This window comes from Leptinotarsa decemlineata, unplaced genomic scaffold (assembly GCF_025532065.1).
Source record: "Leptinotarsa decemlineata unplaced genomic scaffold, Ldec_3_MD MMD2_tig00026299_RagTag_RagTag, whole genome shotgun sequence".
NCBI classification, from domain to species: Eukaryota; Metazoa; Arthropoda; class Insecta; order Coleoptera; family Chrysomelidae; genus Leptinotarsa; species Leptinotarsa decemlineata.
In genome coordinates, this window is record NW_027412676.1 from 1,849,172 (window position 1) to 1,875,194 (window position 26,023).

Sequence of the window (26,023 nt, forward strand, 5' to 3'; positions counted from 1 at the left end):
GCGGTCTGATTATCGGACCTTCCAATTGCGGCAAGACAAATGTTATGATTTCTCTACTGACTCACCCTCTAGGATTACGATTTGCAAATGTTTATCTTTATTCAAAGTCCCTTTATCAACCCAAATATGAGTATTTACGTGAAGTATTAGCTCCAATTGAAGGGTTGGGATTTTACACTTTCGCCAATAATGCAACTGAAATAGTAGAGCCTTCGGATGCCAGAACCGATTCAATATTCATTTTCGATGATGTGATGTGTGAGAAACAGGATGTTATACGATCATATTTCAGTATGGGACGTCATAAAAATGTGGATTGCTTCTATCTAGCCCAAACATATTCACGAGTCCCGAAACAATTGATTCGAGATAATGCAAATTTTATTGTGCTGTTCAAACAAGATGATATGAATCTCAATCATATTTTTTCTGACCACGTGTCACCAGATGTGACATACAAGCAATTTAAAGATATGTGTGCGAGATGTTGGGAGAATAAATATGGATTTTTAGTAATTGATAAGGATCGAGAGGTGCTAGATGGACGTTATCGAAAAGGATTTGATGCTTTCATATATCCTTGACGTTCTTGAAACAATTGAATCATTCGAGTGCTAGATAGTGTGGACGACACTTCATTGCACACACATTTGAAGTGAATACATTATGGAGAGAAAAAATGATGATGAAATGTGTTTGAAAAGAAAGTTGATAGAAGCAACAGATGCCGTTCGGAAGAAATTTAATTATATCAAGAATAGTCGCTTAGGTGATCAATCAGCACTCGAAAGAATATATGAGCCAATAATAACTCCTTTGAAAGCAATATCTGCCAATACTGAAGGAGCATCTCAAATAAATCAGGTGATACAGACAACAAAGAGTGCTACACCATTCACCGCCAAAAATATAGTTAAAAGTGAGCTAAAACCGAAATTTGAAGAGGCTTTTTCGAAGGATCTTCAAGCTTCTTTATCGACAACTTCAGATTTAGAATCATCTAATGTGCTTGATAATGGTGATGAGGTACAAAAGCACATACAAAAGTTACTATCAGGAAATCCCTCATACGATACCGTCTTTGGAGTACACATGAACACTGAAACGGGAAATTTACAAATGGGTGTAGCTGATGTGGAGTTCATCAATGAGAAAATTGTGTTCAAGAAAAATGGTAAAACTATTGCCACTTATCAGGGTACCCCAAAACTATATAAATTATTATTCATGAAAGTACCGTCGGGAAATATCCCCTCTTCCGATATGATCACTTATGGTGATATACTCAAATTAACGAAGGCAGCATATAAATACAATGAAAGAAAACAGGGTCTATTATCAAATAATTGGAAGAAATATCGAGAAATAATCCTACCACTATTATCCAATGGAGACCCACTGCAGAACCCCAGTAGAGAAGGTGCCGGCATAATAAAAATACCCACTCAAAAGAAATATATCAGAAATAAGCATATAGATTATGTTTATTGGAATAAACTCGAAGAACTGGTTGATCGCCTTCGATTGCTTTGGAGTTCACGAATGGCTGGTCATACCGGGCACGATAATGAAATATTGGCCATAATTGAGGAGTTACGTGAAGAAGGATTAGTCTATTGACCGTAATATAATGAACACAATGTATGAAGCTGACTCAGTTACTCACAGACGATCTAACTATGCATACCACAATTGATAAATTTGGGCGTAGAAGGGGTGGTGTTGGTAAACCACTTGTTGGAAGATCGGGTGTTGGATTCATTCTCACACCACATGGTGATTATGACATTCAGAATAAGCGGCTACAGAATATTGGTGAACCTGTAGACGATGAAGACTCTGTCACTAAAAGATATGTTGACAATCACATTAAAGAAGCCAAGGAATCAACCCTGAACTATTTCCAAGAATTCATTTCACCAGCGCTACGATACGTCAGAAAAAACATTGATTCAAAAAATACCGAACTGCGAATCATCATTGACAAAAATGCACTCATCACTTCAGCATTAGCTGATCGGTTGAGTAATGTGGAAAAGCGAATTGGTGTTGTAACCGAGTTGGTTGATACTTTTACTGAGCGAGTTATTGAAGTTGAACAGTCAGTCGTTAAACCTGTACGTGAACAGTAGCGAACTGAATCCTCAACTTCATCATTTCGAAGAAGCCATACAGCAGTAGTATGAGTGATGCAAAATGGCAGGTTGTGAAGGAAATACATAAGTCGGCGCGTCGTAATTTTCCCCGTCGAATGACAATAATAAAGGGATTTTATGACTTGTGGCAGATGGATCTGATGGAGATGCAACCATATGCTAAAGAAAATAATGGTTATAGGTACATCCTCATAGTAATCAACTGTTACTCAAAGTATGTATGGTCAAGACCGCTGAGAAATAAAACAGCTGATTCAGTTACTGCAGCTATGGCGAGTGTGTTGAAAGATGCGAAGTATGTCCCAAGGAACTTACAATCTGATCACGGTACCGAGTTTTATAATTCAAAATTTTCATCGCTAATGAGAGAGCACCGTATCAATCATTACTCAACATTTAGTACAAAAAAAGCTGCAATTGCGGAAAGAGTCATCAGGACGTTGAAAAGTTGGCTTCATAGACAATTTTCACTTCAAGGCAATTACAGTTGGTTGAATATTCTTCCTATAATTACCAGTCAATATAACAACAAAGTTCATCGTACCATTGGCATGAAGCCTGCAGACGTAAAACCATCCACAAAATTGACAGTTTATGCAAGATCAAAGAAGCAGCGTGGAAAACGCGAAAAAAAAGAATTTAAAATTGGAGATATGGTGCGAATCAGTAAGTTTAAAGGCGTATTCGAAAAAGGTTATACGGCAAACTTTACAACTGAGCTTTTCAAAGTTGTAAAAGTAAATAGAACGTATCCTATAACTTATGCGCTCGAAGATGTGAACGGACAGCCAATTAAAGGTTCCTTCTATGGTATGGAATTGAATAAAACCCATGATCCCAATACATATTTGGTGGAGCGAGTTTTGAAACGAAAAGGACGTCGTTTATATGTAAAATGGCTCGGATTCTCCGAAAATCACAACTCGTGGATCAATGAAAATTCATTAGTGTAATAGCATTATTATTGTACTTGATGAAAAATAAAGTGGAATGTAATAAATTTGAATTTCATTATACATTTTCTAAAACTGTGGAATCTTTTATTCTTCGCTGTATAAATAGTTTCGAAATACCAAAAATTATACAAGTAATATTGTAGCAATGGATTTATTTATTTTATAAATCAACATACACTAAAATGATTTACATGAACAAAATGGAGTTTAAATCAACAGGTCTGCCCAGGGCCTATCTGGGTGTATGTCGATGTACGATTACCATGGATTCCTCGTCTCCTGATCTGCACCTCTCGTGAATTCGACTGGGCTGCCATATGCCCCTCTCTTAATCGTATAGAGCGAGAAGTGGGAGTAGTGTGGGGGGCGCTACTACGACCACAACCGAATCATATAAAAGTCGAGTCCCGATCCTGAACCTCACTCAGTATATGAGAGCATATCGAGATGAATTCCGAAAAAATTGCCGCTGTATTAGCTAGGATATCACTTGATGATGAGAATAATTGGACGGATGAAGAGTCATTGAATGGGGATGAAATGGCTCCCAACATAGAGGGAATTGTAGAAGAGGAAGTTGAAATTATTGGAGGCGAGGCAAATATTGTAGTCGACGAAGATGCTAATGATTTGGAGCACGAGGAGATTGTTGAAGGGGATGTCATCGAGGATGACCTGAGTGATGAAGGTATTGTGGCTGATTCATCTGAAGATGATGGTGCCTTAATGATCGGCGTCCGATGGCTCAACGTCACCGACACATTAGAAGATCGACTGGATCTGTATTGTGTGACAGATGCCCACGTAAATATCAGAACGATCGATGGCGGTATCCAGAAGTTATGTTGGTGCTGTTTTCGATTTTACTCGATACGTAACAATAACGGTGGTTGGTATCAACATGTAAACACCCATGATACGGTCTCTATGATGCAGCTGGGTCAGTATTGGTGTGAGGCATGTGAAAGGCCGCTCACAAATTTCACAAGAGTATCAGCATGCATAATATGCAATAGTGTCAAACCTGTGACACACTAACCGTGGGCCTTCTGGTCAAAAAAAAAAACAGCCCTTTTCAGGGCTACATTATTCATACAAACAGTAGTAGTAGTAGTACACCGGGGAATATCGTCTCGCGACATGAGATTCTTCTTCTCAGGTCTGAAAGTTGGAAAATTTCCACTTAGTAGTAGAATATGAAACTGGTTTACAGCTGAAAATATACATTTTCATTGAATAACTAGTATATTTTCGATTTTACAAGGAAAAAAGTTATGACGAAAGTTGTATGAAATTGGATTTTTTACAATTGAGAATGAATATCAACTACACCCTGCCCCAAATATCATGATCCGCGTAGCAAATTACACGGCTGCCACTGAAATAATGAAGCAGCAACCGCGAATCAACGGCTGTGACAGAATAAATAAATTGATCCACGGATTAATCGCCACTGTCGCGGGCCCGCGAATAGTAAGCGGATCCATGATAATCCGCAGAATAGATGAAAGTTTACGATGTAGGTGAGAAATTAAATACACTCTGTTTTAAAGTTATGACGCGGTTTCAACCGCGGATCCGCGACTGCGGCGGAATGAATCACGACTCAATCCGTTGAATGAATCATAATTCGCGGGATGAAGATAGGAAACAGATGTGGTCCGCTTCGCTCCGCTTCGCTCCGCTCCGCTTCAAAAATTTTTCGACACGCGAATTGAATTAATTCGTGACCGCCGTTGAAATTATTCTGCGGATTAAATCGCGGATTCGCGGTCACGGTCGCGGATCCGCGGATTATCCGCGGATTCGCGGTCGCGGCCGCGAATCCGCGATTTAATCCGCGGATTATTTTAATTCGCGGCCGCGAATTAATTTAATTCGCGGGTCGAAAAATTTTTTGACCCTGCGGGTCAACCGCTCAGTTAACAATACCTTAGAAGTTGAGGATATGTAGTTTATTCCCAGATATCATAGCTTGAAGCCCAACCGCTCAATTGTAGGTGCCTTAGAAGTTGGAGATATAAAGATTACTCCTAACTTGAGATTACTACTCAGATTCTATCATCACGCATTAGTATTATCACTCTCAGATATCATCCGTCACATATATATAAAGTGAAATACACTATAATTGCAAGTCTATCTTCTCTATGAACCATCATCAATTGGTTCTCTTTGCAGGCAACTCAGGAGGAAAATTTTGCTTTGATCAGCTAACCACATAAATGTGCGTTCTACTATAATTGAAAGGTGAATACCTGATAGGTATTTCATTTCAAACAGACTAATTTGTAGTTATGTCAGCATAATAGTTGGAAAAAAACAGGAGCAGAATTTTTTTTGTCAGAATTTATTTTTTAAATTAGAAAAAACAAACAAACAAATTATTATTATTTTCATTACATTTTCAAATACAGATATAACATTTCGAAATCAATTTTAAACTATAAATATAATTTATTCTACATATTGAATATGACTAGAACATGATTGGATTGGAAGTATAAATGCTGCCACAACCCGTATATAGCAACCAGAGTATATATTTTCAAATAAAGCAAAATATTTACAACAATTTTGAATAGGCTTCAGTATGTATACTTCAAGAGAATGAGCGATGAAGATAGGATGACCATCGTCTGTGTGATTGTACAATTATTTGTGAATGATGAGATTTAGGGAAGAGTAGACACTGCCCCAACCACGCAGTGCCCTGTGTACACCAACCAACAGTATGTGTACTCCTAGGAAAGGAATAGGAATGAGGAATAGAAATTAGGATTATTCTATAAGGATAGGGGATGGTGGTGGACTATCCTCGATGGGGATTGGTGGGTCAGGAGGAATATCTTCATCGTCCGAATCAGAATCATCCGTCTCCCTAGGAAATAGGTCCCACATCACTGATGGCGCGTCATAGTCCACCTCGTCGTCATCCCACAGGCCATCATACAGGTCAGCGTCAGAATCAGTATCCACGTTGGGATCCAGGAACTCGTTTTCGGAGACGTCCGCATCATCGGTGCTGGTAACTTGCATCACCTGCAGTCTGGTATCGTGCCATGCTCCGGGCTGCTCGTAGTGATGATGCCCTGTGGTGGAATGTACCTCACCTTCTTCGACGGTCCAGTTGTCAGGTGACCTTCTGGGCTCCAAAAATGCGTGTGGCTCGGTGGTGGAATCCGCTTGTTGATAAGTAACTGCCATGTTGAAGATAGCTTAGCAACTGAATGTTCCATCGGAGACTCTCTACTTTTATACTTTCGAGAGGGAGTGGGAAGGAGTGGGGGAGGAGTGGGTATGATGTGGAATGAAGCGTTCATAAGATATTTTTTCCGGGATGAAAAGAAGAGAGGGAAGTGGACACTGCCCCAACCACGCAGTGCCCTGTGTACACCAACCAACTCACGTGTACTCCATGAAAAAAAAAAGGATCTAGGGAAAGGAAATAGATGGAGGTTATGTCCCAACAACGTCAACTTTCTTCCTGATCCGCTCCCTGAGAGCCTTAACACGCTCGGCCATTTCGTCGACCTCCATGCGGTACCGATTTGTTGAATCTGCCTCAACACGGTACTCCTCATCGACCCCATTGATGCTGATTTCCACCTCAGCAATTTCAGCCAACAAACGCCGTTTCTGTTCGACTAGCTGCGCCTGTCGAACTTCAAATCGTCGTTTACGTGATGCAATTTCCGCCAATTTTGCATCGCTGCCCTGGATCGTCACCAGCTTCACCTTCCTCTCTTGGCATATTCTGTCAAGCTCAAGCACGTCCTCGACTAAGCTAGAGGTTCTCTGCGATGACGGTAACTCCAGGTGGCGGCCAGAGGGTTGGGCAGAAGTTACCTGCTGAACACTTGGCGTCGGTGGCGGAGGTGCTATGGGGCCGGCTGGTGGCTGATGAGATGGCTCGGTCGTGGCCTCCGAAGATGCCGTGATGGCTGGCTCAATGTCGCCCGCAGCAGTTAACATCTGCGGAGCCGTCGGTGACTGCTTTCTCGTCTTGGTCGCCTTAGACGTCGAGATGGTAGTATCTGACGTGGAAGGGGCCCGCCAGAGGGTCGAGGTCATAGGCGGCCGTCGATAGGGGTTGGACTCGTCCCACATCTTCATGTACTTCTGCAGCTCCGTCTGCTTTGGCTTCACCGACGACGCCACCTGTTTTGGCTTAGCGGAGGGCCTCCTCTTCTTAACGGGTTCGGGAGCAGCAAAGTCCTCATCACTACCGCTCGGAGCCGCTCTCTTACAGACAATCTTCGACCCCTTCTTCGCAACTTTGGCGGTGCTCTTCGTTTCAGAAGAAGGGGTGGTCGAAGGAACATCCTCCATCCAGCTGCTTCCGGGTCTTGGATCCGCCGTTACCAACACAACTTCTTCTGGAAGGGGGCTAAGTGGAGGTCCAAGTTGGAATTCAGTCAAGAAGTCCACTATATCCTGTGGTAGCTCCGATTGCTGCACCACCACGTCCTGCAGGATGTTGACCTTACCCTCCACGGATTTATCAGCGTCAATGATTGAAGACATACTGCACACTAGAAATTCACAAAATATTAGAATAAAGCATAATAATCAACATTACTTATATACTCACAGTTTTTATTCGAAGAAGATGAACACAGCTAGAGACCCAACTAAATTCGGTAGATATTCGAAGGCTAGAAGAAGCAGTTCGAATGATGAGTGCTCCTGAGCAGTCCCGCTTTTGTTACCTAAGCCACTCCTCCTCAACCCCCCTCCACTTACCACCTCCACTTTATCTAATACGGGGACTAAATGATGAGTCTGGCAACACTGTTATATTATATTCTCGCAGATTATGTGGATAGCTTGATATTATATATTCCAATATTATGAAAAATAGTTTATACCTCTTCAATACTTTGTGTTGGAATTGTAATGAAACAAGATGTATCACTGATATATTTTATTTCATAATCTATATCATAATGGATATTTACAATGGGAATAATATATATTATAATTTCAGAGCTTCGTAGGTATAGATTTACCACATTGAACTAACTAATCATCTGATTGTTCCTCCAATAATCTTATGAGTTGATCCAATTTTTCATCAGAATCCGCCTCATGATTAGGCACAGTTTTGAGGGCGTCGATAAGGAATTTGAAATTTACCTCAGGGCTGGTTTGGTAGAACTCAATATCCTTATGCCCCCACGGTAATGTTTTTGTGGTATTGGGGATGATGAATCGCTTATCATCCTTGTATGATAGCGCAACTTTATTACACATTAGAGTATACACATCGTGTAACTCACTTCGAAAAGTGCTCATCTTACGCAATATGGTACCACCTGATTCGACTATTTTCCTATAATCGTCAAGTGACATTTGATTTTTTATGACCGACTTTTTTATCCCTTTTGCCTTCTTCAATTCATCACTAACGGACTTGACATGATATGCTTTTGCGCCGGTACCATAAAAACTGATAATTGGATCATTAGGAAATTCGTCTTTCATATTTCCCAATATTGGTTCAGTTATAGGCATAGCAAACTGATTTTCAACTTTGTAGTTGGATGTATCGAATTTCTCTACATTGTCCCTCATGAAATCATAAAAGTTCTCCGTGAAAATTTTAAGAATGAGAGAGTCGGTATCGGTGTAGAGGAGAGAAGCATTTGACCCATAATGTTTTTTTATGAATTTATAAAAAAACTCATACATAACTGTTTTAGATAAATCAAGAATACTGAATCCAAGATATAGCGGTTTATTGTAATTTATTTTCACTTTACCCATATGAATGGCGACAAAGTCCTCTGAGAAAATTGAAAGCGTTTTAAAATTTGGCCGAGCGATGAGAGCATTTGCACCAGTTGCACGCTTTATAGACTCCCAATGAGTCACAAGCCGAATGTCATTTCTATTATCAACGTTTTCCATTGTTTTTCCAAAGACAGCATTTGTTCTTGTCTTGAAAATATTTTTATGATAAACATTTGTAGCTTGATTTCTCATTAGGGTATTAAGGTCTACATATTTCTTCAACCATGGTGATTGATTGAATGAGAGAACTCTGTGAGTCCTCATCACTATCAGTCCATTTTCAATTGCCTGCCTCAAAGCCCTATAATGAACAATGTATTTTCTCTTATCATTCAGATTAGGTATTAATTTGGGTATTTTTGAATTTGAACCGGGTGGAATTACGCTCTCTACAAGGAATGGCAGATCCGAATGTGCATCGTGAAGTTCTTCAGGGTAATGGACATCTACTTCCAGAACATAACCCTTAGGACCATCGTCTGGAACACCCATGATATCTAGTTGAAGAATTTCTTGTTCGGATAGCCATGTAAACCCATCTGTCGGTAATGGTTGGGACATACTGTGACCATAGAGGTTCGTAGCGTCCAAATAAGTGATGAATGATGATGCTTCATTTTCATCATAATCGGGTAGAAAACGATTATTAGCAACATGCTTTCTTTCAGAACACTGACTAATACCCCCACGAATACCCTTTTGGAAAAAAGTTATCATGTCAATATCCGTAAGCAATTCCAGCTCTACACCGGTGTATTTGAGCATGGCATCCCAAGAATGGCCAGGAGAAGTAAAATAGTGGGCTGGATCTAATTTATATTTATCCAGACATATATTACGGAAATTTTCGAAAATATCACATAAAATCAATACATCTGATTTCAAATACAAATCTGAATAGTCTCCTAACGTTTCACACTCGAACAAGGACCATACACGTTTTGCCCTCTCATAATCATCCTCAGATATGTGTTTCTCGTTCAATTGATCATAAAAATCGGATTTTGATGGTAGCTCAGTACAATCTAACGTGGTCAAATTTTTAACAAAACTGTAGGGAAAAACTCCTTTCTGTCTCATCAAAAGAAATTTTTCATTTTCCGGAAAACACTTTCGTGTTTCATAACATTGCTCATCTGACAAGCTCTCCCCTAACTGCTGCAGTGATGACGCCATGAATCTAAAGCTATCGATAAATCTCAGCTTTAGGAATTGTTTTTTCAATTTACCAAATTTATCTATTGTGGTACCCATCAATAGATGCTTAGTGAAAGAAATGTAATTTTCCTTTGTTTGACCGATAACCTCCACCTTGTTCTTATTAGTGCATAACTCTTTTATGAACAAGTGGCAGTCATAGCCGCTCAAGTTATGGAAAATTATTGGAACGAAATTCGGTAACTTGTAATTCAAATTACATCGAGAATGTGCAGCTCCATATCTTTTCTTTCCCGTCAAGTGACAATGATCTCTCACTTTGACGTCACCCAATTCGAAGGGTTTCTCACAAATACCGCAACTATCAGCAGTTAAAAATTCATTCTCCTCTGATGCTGTTAATGGCTTCATTGGCACGATACGATTCAAATATGTATAGTAAATGGCCCTCAGGTCAGACTCCAGCCTGGCTACAAATACTTTGGCAGCGTCCTCCCCACGATAAAGAACAAATTTGGAGGCTGAATCATCGAAAGAACAACGAATTCGGTATGAGAATGAGTATGGCTCGTGAATAAATGATTTATTTGTGAAGGAACGTATTGGATCCGGTTCATTTGTATGTATAGGCTTCAGAATTGATTCAAAATCAGCGTATACCACGAAGGGGACTTTCAACTGCCTTTCAAAATTTTCAAATTTTAATATATTTTCCGGTATGGCCCTACCACATTTATCAATTTTGATTTGCGTTGTGGGAATGGTGGTACAAATAAAATTGCAATCATTCAACTGATGTCGTAATAATTTGCGTTCGTCTGAAAAATACATCAAACAACCATCACAAAAATACATTCTATGCCCGTGGGATGAAATTTGTGATGAAACTAACCTTGATAGATCCTTTATCCAGCAATAGTGGCTATTACTAGATTCATCGGTGATGTTCAATAAATTTACATGGCGACCGAGTTTCCGCCGTGCGTAATAAAGAGGACCCACAATTTCATATTTCGGTTTGTTGTTTTCAAAAGTTGTTTCTAACCCATAAACATTGACTGAACAATCATTCATATTCTCAAATTGTGGAATATCACGTAATTTCATGGGAAAATCTATACCTTCAACATTAAGTACATCTCTGAAGTCTGGATATGAGCCTACTTCAGAAGTTCTAGTTTGCGCTGGTCGCAGAGCTGATGTCACCGCCCAAGCGAAGCAAAAATGGTCTTCATTTCTCACATTAACTACTGCCCTCTTCAAAGCGATGAATTCTGGAAGCTTGATGTAGGAGGATCCACTGAGAGGACTATATTTGTTGATGTTAACTTCGATAAAAACAACTTTCTCCAGAGTCCAACCTATAAACACATTATTCGTTTAATGACTGAAATCTTTCATATTTATGTAGATAATATACCTGAGTCGCGTTCTTGAAATTCCACAGCTTTTGCAGACAACGTGTCGACGAATGTCCTATAAACCTCTTCAAGGTTGTTTGATTGATCAACAATTTGGTTTTGGCTGTTGAAAGACTTCACCTCTAATATTTCCTGCGTCTGAAGTATGTACCTCCCAAACAACTCCATGTTCACTTTCAAGGTGTTATGAACTTGCACCATTCGATCAATCAAAGTCACAACTTTATGCCTCACTTCATTAAAGAAAGATTGATAGTCTGAATGTGGATTCTTACTTTCGACCCTGTAGCTAACAATCCTATATTTAAATGCGCTGTTGATGATTTTCACACCATCCTCAAATTCCGTACAGGAATTTGTTCTATGCTCCAATGTTTTGAGGTGTGAATTCATCCTATTCACAGGTACCATTCTATTGCAATAGTTGCACAATTCCTGAACTGCACTTGGTTGGGCAGAATCCACTCTGGGCCGTTTTGCTGGAGGACCTGCATCATTATCCGGCCTGCAGGACTGCATTTGATGACGACGCATGTTATCTTTACGGCTGAAACTTTTACCACACCTATCACAGTGAAACATATTTGTAGATATATTCAATACGCGCGATATCAAACTAACTCCTGTGAATGAGTAGCACCTCTTTTATATGTTCATTCAAAAAGTGGGGGAGGGAAGGAGAATACACGAGCGCCCTCAAATTTACATCAGCAAAGACACATGATATTGTAGAAGGTCACTCAAAGTCAAACTGAAAACGCACTCCAAAAGTCTCTTCGTCCATGCGGCTGAAGGTCGTTCAAAGTCGAATATTCTAAATAACAACGTGGATCAATTAAGGTCGTTCAAGGTCAAACTTGAAACATTACCTCAAAGTCACCTTGCTTTTGTCGCGTGATGTGTGTCAGGGTCGTTCAAAGGCACTGCCTCAAAGTCACCTTGCCTGCCTTGTGTAACGTTGATCAAGGTCGTTCAAGGGCAAACTCAAAACAATCGTTCAAAGTCACCTTGGTTGCGTTAAATCGTGTAGGTGCAAAACTGGCTCGAATTCATTGGAAGTCAAAGTCACCTTGTCGAAAATATGGGAAAAGAATGAAGGTCATTCAAGGTTAAACCCAAAACAGCACCTCAAAGTCACCTTGTCTGCGTTGCCGTATGACGCATGCCAAGGTCGTTCAAGGTCAAACTCATAACACCTCCTCAAAGTCACCTTCGCAACTTCGTGTGACGTAGAGGTCATTTCAAGGTTGAAAGTGGTGGGGGGAGGTTCTGAAATCGGCTTAAACTAACTACTAATAGGTATGTTCTTAAAATTACCTTATTCCAAGCATTGAGAGCATCTTTTTACCCCGGACGTTCAAATTGCCACCCATATTGCACATTATATCTACCAAGTCTGAAATCAGACACAATTAAAATAAATGGCCGGCAGCAAAAAGTCTATAATGGCATAATTCTTAATGTGCCACTAATGTTCAGAGATATCGTTGCTTCGTTCTCAGATGTACCACTATTGCCCACACATAATAATCCTCACCTCAACACAGTCAACGGCGCAATGAGAATATGCCGGTATAGATGCAACTCAAGTGGCGCAGTGGCGGTGACGTGGAAGTCCATAGTGACACATACGCCCTCTCGACCAAATTAGATATTCATATTTGGAGTTATTTTATCTAATTACTTTTTCACAAACTACACTTAAACGATTTGATCTCCACTAACTTTATTGAAAATAATCATAACATGTTTCGCTAAAACATTAGCTTTTTCAAATGATTAATTTATCTAATTACATTACACTTTGACACCTGAGTAACTCAACATTGGTTACTGAAGTACTCGTTCTAAGTAAACATCATTTCTGCATGGTGATTTGAAGATCAAAAGGAAAAAGTTTGAAGATAAACTCAAATATATACATTTTTTGTTGTTCGGTGAACCTTTGTTGTTTGTTGAAGTGAATTATATCAAAGTAGCAGTACTTTCCTGAATTCAACAAAGACACCTTACTAGGACCATAACACCATTTAGACACGTGTTTCACCAACTAAATTCATTAGATGATCTAAACAGTTGAGATTATTTCCTGGTTGGGGAGCATATCACATCGTGTACAACAAGGAAGCGTTGGAAATGCAGTTTAATTGTATGCAGTTCTTGTTTCTCAGCATCATGTAACCCTCACAATTTAATAAAAAATCTGAGAATTCAATAACTTCTCCTAGAAATAATGTTGAGACAAACAACAGAACTGATGTGAATCAGAGACGGAACACATTTCAACTATCTGCATCATTCAGTTCGTCGTCTGGTTAAAGATGGTCTAAATCTAATTTGTAATAACCTGTAGGGTTGATATGGCTTTTCATATGTGAAGATCCGAAAAATATTGAATTGGACAACGCAATTATAACGCAATTATAGAAGTCGAAAGTGAGTACTTAAAATTACTGAGTGCCCCTTAGGACACTCCATTATTCACACACGTAAATCATGTAAATTGAAATTACCTACTTGTTAATTCATACTGCACATATCCTGAGTTCAACAAATTTCGAATATGCAATCAATTTTCAACTTACAGCACTTCATTTTGCACCACTGATGTATTCCCGGTCTAACTTTTCTCACTGAAATTGCTTTTTTTTCCTCCGCAACGCGTCAACTCCTTTATGCAGTCGATATTTCATAAAACTACTCTCAACTCCATTCTAAGTTGCTCGTCCCCGCGGAGTGAAAGTCTGAACTTTCAAGAGACTTTTCTCGCGCTGCATGTGGATCATAACATATTGAGATTCACAGGATGTGATATAACATCAAAATTCTAATAAAACTTATCCGGAATTGCCAGAAATCTATTTATCCCTTTCGGGTGTATGAATTCAGAATCCGAGAAGGGTAGCATTGAACATTGTTTCAGGAGGAGCGTGCCTGAAATTCGGAAAGGACCTACCTGTACGCGGGGCGGTTTTCAAAGGATCCGGCAAACTATACCGAGAATAATAATATGAGGTGACTGCGAATGCAGAAGTTGGAACATTTTACGATTATAATATGCAGATCTGAGGGGTTGGTATCGATGGAATTTTTCGACACCAACCAATGTTTGGAGTTGTTTGCAAAATTCAAACTAGAAATTCAAAGTCATTCTTTTCATACTTTGTACTGAGCTGAAGAAAGCCTTCTGAGATCAAGAAGGCCAAGATATCATGAAAGTATAGGAAGAGAAGAAGTTATTGATTTCATTGAAGTAATCAACAATTTTTAATTCATTTATAAGTCTGGGTTTCATTCGAAATATAGCAACTATCAATTCGTTTTATTGTTCGAATTACCAACTTGTGAATGAACTAACAGCAGTTTCATTTGCATTATTGAATCCTGGAGTTTAATAAGATCAGTAAGTAAATAAGTTTGTGGAGAAATTTTCTCAAATTGTTGTATTGATTGATGGTCCGTCAATAGATACCAAATATCAGTAAATGTCATACATCTTTCGACAGAACCGGAACTTGAAATTGCTTGTAACATGTAAATAAACATTAATTTGTTTATAGTCTTTAATTGAGGTACTTTTGAACAAATTTTGAATTTTAAAACTCATTTGAATATAATTTCATTAAAATGTAATAGATTAATGATGAAGTCATGACATTTTCAGTAGACTCTGTCTCCCATCAGAATACGTTTATTTCAGTATCCGTGTCATTACTTTTTTGTTTATTTTCAATTCTGAGTACTTCAAAATTTAAATAGAAAGGGTTATATTTTTAGGAGTGACTAATTTTTGGGAAAGAAAGTTTTTGGCTTTCTACTACTCCATCTTGATACAAAAAAATGTAGGAATCTTCCAAAGAAAGGAAGGAAGTAATCAATTTTAAAATGAGTAACTCTATACATGGATGTGTAGATCATGAAAAGAAGTAACTTTCAGAAACAAATTGGAAGAAAAACCCCTTCTGAAACAACTACTTTCATATAAACATTGAATTACACGAAAGAAAAATTCTTTCAAAACAAATACTTTTATATGAACACTCAACTGTACAGTAGACACCATTCTCTACTCAGTTTGTATTCCAAACATTCGTTATGGAATGAAATCAGGCATCATTCATAGGAGTTCTACACTGAATGAATGGTAAAAAATTGCACTTACATGGAACACTCTCATCCTCACTGGTAGATATCGATGTTTCACCGTGAGCCTTAGGGCTCAGTACTTAGGACTTCAGTACCAATCCGGATAACATATTATTAAATGTGCACTTTTTAAATCTATATTTTTTTTGTGTTGGTTTTGGCTTCTCGTTTTCATTTGGTTCATTTTTAGATATTTGGAAGGTTAGTTATTACTCTTGTATCTATTTGATTTATTTCTCATAATTATTCGAAAGTCTGATTCGTTTTCCAGATATTGCTGATTTTTTCATACCTTATTATTAGGTATTCTGTTGGTACAATATCGAATGTTTGTTTGAAGTTCGTGAAGGGAATATGTAAATCCATGTCGAGTTGATGGACTTTCTGTGTTATACTCGTATTATTGCGTTCATTGTTGACTGTTTCCTTTAAATCTCTGTTGGTATTCTCCTAGTTTGGTTTATATTTGACTAGTAGGTCTTTGTTTGATCAGTGTTGTTAGTATTTTGTGTATGTGCTGTTTATATGAGGTGAGTACGTCAAAGACAAGATGTGTTTCAACAATTATTTAAAATGAAGGAAATGAATCCAATCCAGATTTATACATAGGTATTCATGTAACCAGTTACGAAATGTTTCGTTTTGAGTAATGAGCAATTGTTACAAGACGAGTATACTGAGATTATGAAAACTAGCGTGAGTACCACATAATGAAATTCCGCTATCTGAAAAAATTAAAGCTAAATTCATAGAGAATCTGCTAAAGTGTAATCAAGGCCAAACTGAAAAGTTCTTCCCGAAAAGTTACTGCGTAATATAAACCACTGAAAAGTCCAATTAGTCAGTAACTTGTAGTACTCATAAATTTTGCCTACAAATTGAAAAAGATAATTGGAAAAATTAAATATTAATACTTAGCTTGTCCAGGCAGTGGACGTTTCGGAAAACAATCCTTTTGAAAAAATCAAAACTATCCCAGTTTGGGGCGACAGTTTTATAGAGAATTTTAGGTTTTGAAAACGGAAAATTATTGTTTTCTGAAACGTCAACCACTTAAGAAAGCTAAGTATTAATATTAAATTTTTTCAATTTGTGGACAAAATTTATGAATACTACAAGTTACTGACTAACTGAACTTTCCAGTGATTTATATTTCGCAGTAACTTTTCGGGGTGAACTTTTCAGTTTGCCCTTTATTACAAACAGTAGAAATATTGTGTCCTCTACGGAAATGAGTTTTAAAGAATATTTCTCAAGGTGTTTCGTACACGTTTTTTTTAAATTTGTACAAGAATGAAGTATTTTCATTTTGAAAAATACAACATAATATTAATTATACAGGTATAAAAAACTGTGGAGCGAATTCTCGAGAAAAATAAATAACATGTACACAATCTAAACTCTATTTGTATAGTTTAAGTCAGACAATGACTTTTCTATGTGGGTCCAAGATGAAATAGAAGAAATGCATGATTTCCATCACCATATTCTGTTCGAATCTAAAGAAATGAACTTTAAACATTCAAGCCCGTCTCGGATATACCTACCCAGTAGGTTGAATGGATTGACACCTATCAGAAAACAACTATTCCACTGGCTAATACCACAAACGACGTTGGATTATATCCGACAGGTGTTAGTGCAGGCGTATCCGAGACGGGCTTGAAAGTTTAAAGTTCATTTCTTTAGATTTGTTTACTGCCTATCTTCAAGCAAATTTCGGATATGCACTTGGTTAGTACCTCGTCCACTAGATGGAGGAGTGACATTTTTTATGTTTGCTGCAACTTAAGACGAGGAATGAAATACTCTGAAAGTATTTCGATTTTCAATTATGGAATATCATTGACTTTAGGTCGATGATGATCACTATCTTGACTAAGGAGCCTGAAACCGGTCTGCAAGTGTGCCCGTTCCAAATTTGAAGGTCGACTCTTTCAGATGTATTGCCAATTGCATATGCTGGAAATTTTCTGTGAAGATTCCTGCACTGACGCCTGTCGGATATAATCCAACGCCGTTCGTGGTATTAGACAGTGGAATAGTTGTTTTCTGATAGGCGTCAATCCATTCAACCTACTGTGTAGGTATATCCGAGAAGGGCTTGAACGTTTAAAGTTAATTGCTTTAGATTTGTTTACTGCCTGTCTTCAAGCATAGCCCACTGACTAATAAGATATTCTATTCGACTATTTTTTGAAAAAATTCATTACATTTGATACCATTTCAATAATTTTTTCAAATCGTCAATTGCATTTATTGTACTCTTAGCCACTACCAATATGTGCGATTGTCCAAACGTCCCTGAAATCGATTCAGATTCGCCGCTTAGTATGCTTAGGGTGTTTTCAGTATTCTTATGATGTGTGACGGTAGCAGTTGGATTGGCGTGAGTGATTTTTACCACCGTCAGGTGAAACGGTGGTTCAAGCAGCGAGGCCGAACGATAGATTTTCACTGCCTATCGTCAAAGCCGTGCTAGAAATGGCACGCTGAAAGGTAAGACCTCGTTAACTTTCGTCTCGCACAAGTTGAGACTTTTGAGATTTGTCTTTCGTAGGGGGGCGACAGCTGGTTAACGAAAAAACAGATATTAAACAGACAGATGGATAATTGACACTAATTAATTATTTAACCGCTCCACCAAGATGACACCAGTAGACAAATGACCCTTTCATCATTCCAAGGAAGCAGATAGGCGAATTCCAATTTTGCAATTGGAATAATTCATCTTTATCCAAATACATCCAATTACATCATTTCAAAAAGGTGGAACGGAGTCCGATGAAAACCCAAACTTTATTATCAATAACAAAAACAAATACTATTAAAAAACAAACATTTGATGCCGTATACTGAGTAATGAATTGATATTGTCATTTCAAAAAATTGAATGATAATACTTGATAAAACTTTTCGAAAAATGAAATAGAGGACTATTTGAACAACATGACATTGCAAGAACGTCACAATTTATGGTTTCAACAAGATGGCTGTTCTACCCATTGCACCAGAGATGTTTTTCGATGGTTGAATGATACATTCAAATAGTTAGAAGAATTTACCGATTTAAGATGGCCTACTCATTCTTCAGATTTTCTTCGATCTGATTTTTTCTATGGGAATATTTGAAAAACATGTACTAGGATCGACCTTTCCCTGAATTAATTCCGCCAGCCGATTGCAGTTAAATCTGATTATCCAGCGAAAGGAGCCTTGTTTATTTTACCAAATAGATTCAGATGTGCGTAGTGATCACACATCTATCATTGTTTGGGTTACTTTGTTTTTTGGATGGACAGAGTTTAGTTTGTGACACAGTTTTGGTACATTCACTCACTTAAAATCTCCTCCATACTTCAACTCATAGTTTTTTCTTATGCAATCATTATGAATAATGTAAATGACTTTGTTGAAACAAACTGAACCACACTGTGAATGATTCCATTAAAAAATGTGTGGTTTCGTTTTCAGTTATTCAGTTATTAGTAGGTAAAAACTGAAAGGCGTTTTAACAACCACAAAAATATTGAAAAGTATAACTTCATACGCCACAATTAGAAAAAATGAATTTGGTCCTTCTGACATTTCGATTTTTCGCATAGTCTAATTGTAGGAACAAACACATTCTCATCTAGAATGCGAAAAGATGCAGCATAACTTCATTGTTATAATTCAAAACTGAACATATCACGTCTGTTTACGAAGTTATATCTATAATTCATATCTGTGTCACAATAAAGCCTAGTTGTTCGTACAATACATTTCGAGCGACTAAATATTCCGTAAATGGTAATGAAGTGCCTGGGGACTAGCAATAACTAAACTCCATTTTCGATCATAAAGTAAACTGCTGAAATTCAGACATTAACTTCTAATCTCGTAAATTTATAATGTTCGGACCGTATTTATACACGTGTAATACAGGCGAATTAAGTCAAATGCAGAATTATTACGGTTGCAGATTTGAATGTGGGAACGAATAGGCAACATAAAGTAAATTATATCACCAATATTTCTTCTTTCTCGAACTTGTTACTTTCCCTATTGGTGAAAATGTCTATATTATTTACATTTATATATATATATATATATATATATATATATATATATATATATATATATATATATATATATATATATATATATATAGTGGATAATCTTAGCGACTGGAGAAATGTACGGTAAAATAGATTAACAGGGTCTCTCAGTCAAAAAATCAAACTCTGCTTTACTAAGCCAAGCTTTTGCTTCTGATGGGAAGCTTCTTCAGGGCAGTAAAAATGTATAGGATAGCAGTGTTTGATTTTTGATTTTTTGACTGAGAGACCCTGTTAATCTATTTTACTGTATGTATATATATATATATATATATATATATATATATATATATATATATACAGTGTCACCACTGACGTTCAGTGTTTGTCAAATTCAACTTTTTTTTTGAAAAAAATTGAAAAAGTGCATTTCTAGATCGAATTTAACAGAAAGTTACTTGAAAAAGTTGTGTCTACGGCAATTTTACATCCATATGCCAAATTTTATGCAACTAGGATAACGTTAACGTTTTTACTTATTTTTGACAGATATCCCCTTTATTTAAAAAAACAAGTTCGGTTAATTGTCATCAATTCATATATACATAACAAACTCATCATGTAGTTGAACTTTTCTGATACATTTTTACTTATACGAACATTTTTAGAAAGAAATTAAAAATTTGCTGTAAAAATTATAACATGACTGGTGCAAAGTTTCAATCACTTGGCTATTTTCTCAAACAAACCTTTGATTTCGAAAAAGCAGAGGCAACTAAAAAAAAATGCAAATAATTTCGATAGAGCTATTATTATTATTATAAATTTTAAACAACAATAATATTATAGAAAATACAAATGGGTACAAAAAATTACTTATTGATCTAAATGAGGTTGTCAAACACTTATAGCCTACATTACAGTATGTCGTCCTCCACGTTAGATACAAATTATGGTCCTTCTACTGACAACTGTAACTGCATTTTTAATAAATCGGGGATTTATATTTGCACAGAACTCGCGAATGGTATTTTCCAGATGTTGTATGCCAGTAAATGGTCTACTTCGGTACACTTTTTGTTTCAGGTAACCCCACAAGAAAAAGTTTAAAGGCGTCAAGTCGGATGATCTAGGTGGCCAATAATGTTTTGCCTCTGAACATTTATTGGAGGGACTGTTTTACAGCAACCGTGTGATGTATTGGTGCGCCATTAAGCTGATACCACAGGTCGTATTTAATATTTAAAGGCATATTATCTAAAACTTCACTAACCTCGTTATTTAAAAGGTTGAGAAAACCGACAGATGATAAATGTTTCCTAAAGAAAAATGGCCCAATTATTTGGTCGTTAAGTATCCCACACCACACATTAGTTTTAAAGGAATACTGATCACCACATTCAACTGTGAAATTGGGATTTTCTTGGGTCCACCATCGGCAATTTTAAGAACTTACCGTTCCATTTGAAGAGAACGTTGCCTCATCTGCCCATAAAATTTTATACGGAAACTTTACATTTTCTTCTCTCTCTCCTTGAACCCAGAATGAAAACCCCAAACGGACATCAAAATCTCGTTCTTTTAATGTGTTAATAAATTTTGGCTTGTAAGGCCAAAATTTATTCTTCAATAAAATTTTTCTTACACTTTCTTTCTTGTAATCGGTATTTTTTATAATATCGGTTATGCTCGTTTGCCCGTGTTCAATAAGTTTTAAACAAATGTTAAGTTGGGCCTCCTCATCATATTCACTTGGAGTGTACTTTTTCTTAAATTGATTTGCTACGGATCATGTTTCTCTGAATTTCGATATTATCCTTGACACAGTAGTATGTTGAACATTTTTTCCTGGATGCCGTTCATTAAAAATGTTAGCTACTTGCCGGTATGGTGTATTCTCACAACATATTGAAACTATTTCTATTCTTTCCTGAAGAAACAACATTATTGCAACAACATTATTGCAACAATAACTGTTAAAAATTTGACAAGTAAATCAACAACTTGACACTACCATAGTATGCATTCTGTTTGTCAAGACCTACTTAAAAATTTTATTCAACGTGATGAGCATCCTTACCGCCCTAGTTAGTGTTAATAAATAATCTGTAAATACTGAACATTGAAATTTTAATGTAATTTCAACTCAAGTAATTTTATTAATACTTATTGCAGTTTTTGAGTTGTGTCTGCTTTTTCGAAATTGAAGGTACTGACGTTTGTTTAAGAAAATAGCCAAGTGATTGAAACTTTGCACCAGTCATGTTAAAATGTTTATAGCACATTTTTAATTTCTCTCTAAAAATGTCCGTATGAGTAAAAATTCATCAGAAAAGTTAAACTCCATCATGAGTTTGTTATGTATACATGAATTGATGACAATTAACCGAACTTGTTTTTTAAAATAAAGGGAATATCTGTCAAAAATAAGCAAAACGTTAACTTTATCCTAGTTGCATAAAATTTGGCATAAGGATATAAATTGCCATAGACACAACTTTTTCAAGTAACTTTTTGTTAAATTCGATCTAGAAATGCACTTTTTCAAATTTTTTTCAAAAAAAAAGTTGAATTTGACAAACACTGAACGTCAGTGGGTCGCAGTTGGCCGCATCATTTCAAGTTAAATTTGAAGCACAAACAAGTGCCGAAGTTAAACTTCACTGAAACTTTTCGAAAAAAAAGTTTCCCATATGGTGCGCACTTTAATGGTGACACTGTATATATATATATATATATATATATATATATATATATATATATATATATATATATATATATATATATATATACATATAAATATAAATATATAAGTACTTTTTTATCATTCCCATATTGATTTCAATTCAAGAGACACCGCTAGACAGCTGTTTCAGCCTATTGGGCATCATCAGTACCGGGCAGGCGGTCCTCGATTGAAGAAAAAATGAGGAAAAACCAAGAAAGTACTTGATAAAAATAGATGCGTAAACGCAAGCGAAACATAAGTTGAACCACCTTACTTATATATATATTTTATATATATATTTTTTTGATTTTCATGGAATTATTTTCCAGCAGCTTGACTGCATGAACCTTTATAGGTTGATATATATATATATATATATATATATATATATATATATATATATATATATATATATATATATATATATATATATATCCGTTTTATCGCTTCTCACAAGCAATCAGATCGCTCAACCCCATAAGAAAAACTCGGCACATGACAATACAGGTATAACAACAGAGTCATGAGAGGTAGTTCAGGTAATAAGGCCAAAACAGCAGTCGAGCAAACACAGGTAGTGGCAGCAACGCAGGTAAATGGGAACATCCATCCCTATAAATTGAGACGCAGAGTTCGAACTGATGAGCCTAGTTAAAAAAAATCAGAAGATGGCAAATGAGACTTTGCCGAAACGTTGTGAGTATAATCCTTATGGGGATAAAATACACATAACACTTTCAATGGATAGCATGTTGGTCAACGCTGCACTTGCATTTCATGATGAATAATATTCTAACTAGATTCTTGTGATGCAGAAATCCGATAATAGAAATGTAGGTTTTTTTGAAAAAGTTCCTGTTTTGTATGTTTTTTGTTCAAGCGTGTGTGTGCGTGGATCACCCTTTTTATCTACAAGCAATTTAGATCAGGAATTGTTCCGCAAAAAGAAGTTTTTTCAGCGTTTCATAATATTTTCACTTGTAGAAAAATGCTTAATCCAAACTCATACTTTCCCACTATCGACTACTTACCCGAAATCAGATTTTTCGGATAACGGTGTCGCGTGCGGAAATGTACTGTTTTCGTACTGGTTAGGATAATAACTAATAGTGCCTTTCCATTAGTTCAGACATTGTTTGATATTATATAAAGTGATTTGAAATCCCTGAAAAAACTAATAAAAAGAATAAAAAATGAATAACTGAAAATAACAATTATATTACCCTGAAATGAAATGATAGTGAAATAAAATTCAAGTAAAAATAGACCATTGAACAAAAAAAAACAACTCCCGCCAAACGGTCATCACCCACTAAACCGATGAAGCGGAAAAAGGAAAGCGGAAATAAGTGAAAGTACTCGAATGACCCATAAATAGTCATCTCTCGGAGGAATCAATTCAACCCATCACCTGAAGACGATTGTGGATACTACCAATTGAAACGTCTTGAAGTAACTTGGCTTGGAATCTCCTAACTTTTTATTTTTTGTTCAATTGTTCTATTTTTACTTGTATTTTATTTCACTATAATTTCATTTCAGGTTTTTTCTTGATATAATTGTTATTTTCAGTCATTCATTTTTAATTCTTCTTCTTATCAGTTCTTTCAATTTCAAATCATTTTATATAATATCAGACAATGGAAGTTCGAACTGATGAAATTCACCATGAAACATTGTCAATCACCTTTAAACAAACTGATAGTGCATTATTCAATATAGCTTGTCAAAGCATCTTTTATTTTGCGCTATCTTAGATGCAAAAATTTTGGTATGTTATGAGTTGAAAGTATCAATATAGTTTTGCTGTTTGTCACTAGTTATTCAAATTTTCAAATTCAAATGATTTGGCATGGACGCCTTAACAGCAATCGCACAGATTTGAAAAATTGCCGACCCAAAAATAATCGAAGTGTGACTGAATAGAAATGAATAAATGAGAAATGACATTTTTATCATAAACAAAAAATCTAAAATCTAATGAATGATTTGGTAATGAATTTATTTAAAAATTAATAGTGAATATTTAGAATGTTTACCACTTTCAATAAATTCTATTCAGAAATCCTCAGCAGCACTACGGATTTTATAATAGTTCAAAAATCAGGTAAAAATCACACGAAGTATATTTTCTATGACATGTCAGTAACGAAATTCTGAGTGACCAACATGAGGTAAGATATAATTTGTGAAACAGATATTAGTTATAAGTTTCAATTTTCTTTTTCTTGTCAATAGTTTTTTCGAAAACTCGATTTCAGGATTTGAAGCTTCATAACTCCTATTTATTAAATGCGAGCGCTTTCGACAGCTGGTCGTGCTATCATCATCAAGGCTCTTGAGGCTCCATACTTTTGATTGGTATGGAATTTGTGTTTTAACCAAACCAGTAAAATGTTTAAAAAATAATTTTCAAATTGTTAGTTAATCATATTCTGGACTGAAATTTTTTAGTCAACCCATTTGTAATATATTTATTAACATATTTAATTCGATATAAAATAATTTTTATCTATTAACCATTATACTGAGATCCTATACTATAAACTTTATGCTACACAGCTTCATTTTCCTAGCGATTATTTTTGGTCAATGGATGTGGAAATACATATTGATAAGCATCGCTTCGAAATCAGATGGTACTTCTTGTTTTTGACTTTCCATGTTTGACAATAATTGATTATTCTTTTAGATGTCTTCTCGATATAATTTTCCAGTTCGAAATTTGAAAAGGGATAAGTTTTAACGTCAGTACAGAATAGAGCGGTAAATACCCCGTTCTTCGTGATATACGATTATCATCAAAATTTCATGAACTGATTCAAGCATCATGTTAGTAGTAAATGACATGATGTTCCATACATAATTGAAATATGTTAGTGGAATGATGTTTTAATCACCAGAATTTTTTATTTCTCTAAACGCAAATAAGGTTCTAAAGTGTAAAGAATCGCAGATATCGTTTACGAATAGTAAGAATAGTAGAAGAACGAAAATTCCCAAAATGCCTTTACGTTCAAATGATTTTAACGCTTGCATTCAAATTCTCTTAGAAATCCCTTACTAGTGACCGTAGTAGACGAAGTGACAAATAATGAACGATGAGTAGGAAAAACTCACTTAAGAGCTTACTTACCATGTAGATGAATACGTTCATGAAGACTTCGACTCAAAACTATCTTGTGAAATATTCGGGAAACTAAAAAAAGAGTCGCTTCAACCAACAAATTCATGCTACAGAAATGATACGCTCGGCCAAGATTCGAGATTAATAATTCTCTGAAGAGGCTGAGTTTGGGAAGTGAGGAAACTCGCGAAACTCGAATTCTGCATGAATTTTCCACAATACAAAAGATCTGTACTTCACACAAAGCTTCGCTAACTGCGCATAATTCAGAAAAGCACCGTTTGAAGTTTCCAGATCAAGGCATCAAGCGGAAAAATGTTGGTAATAAAGTTTATCAAAATTTCTAACTTCTCGACATTCTCTTCTGTTCGCATTTAAAATTTTCCTATATAATGTTTTTCATTACGGTTCCTTTCCTTGTTTAATAGAGAGTTGAATGTGATTTTTTTTGAAATGCTATTGAAAGTAACAGTGAATTTGAAGTCATGTTTAGTG

The 26,023-nt window shown here is 36.2% G+C and overlaps 3 protein-coding genes across 5 annotated transcripts in view; all 3 read right to left on the minus strand.

Moving 5' to 3' along the window:
- Positions 1-26,023, minus strand: part of Sema1a (Semaphorin 1a) — a 1,123,890-nt gene that overhangs the window by 429,009 nt on the left and 668,858 nt on the right. The gene's annotated exons all lie outside the window — the stretch shown is intronic.
- On the minus strand, positions 5,795-10,508 carry LOC141484950 (uncharacterized). Its single transcript, XM_074180671.1, has 2 exons — positions 7,707-10,508; positions 5,795-7,647 (listed from the first exon to the last, which is right to left on the minus strand). The coding sequence occupies exon 2, from the start codon at positions 7,637-7,639 to the stop codon at positions 6,572-6,574; it is 1,068 nt and encodes a 355-aa protein (XP_074036772.1). The 5' UTR covers positions 7,640-7,647; positions 7,707-10,508; the 3' UTR covers positions 5,795-6,571.
- Positions 8,138-12,780, minus strand: LOC141484916 (uncharacterized). The gene is made up of 4 exons (XM_074180615.1): positions 11,487-12,780; positions 10,385-11,427; positions 9,293-9,604; positions 8,138-8,338 (listed from the first exon to the last, which is right to left on the minus strand). Exons 1-4 carry the CDS (start codon positions 12,067-12,069, stop codon positions 8,138-8,140), a joined length of 2,139 nt encoding a protein of 712 aa, XP_074036716.1. The 5' UTR covers positions 12,070-12,780.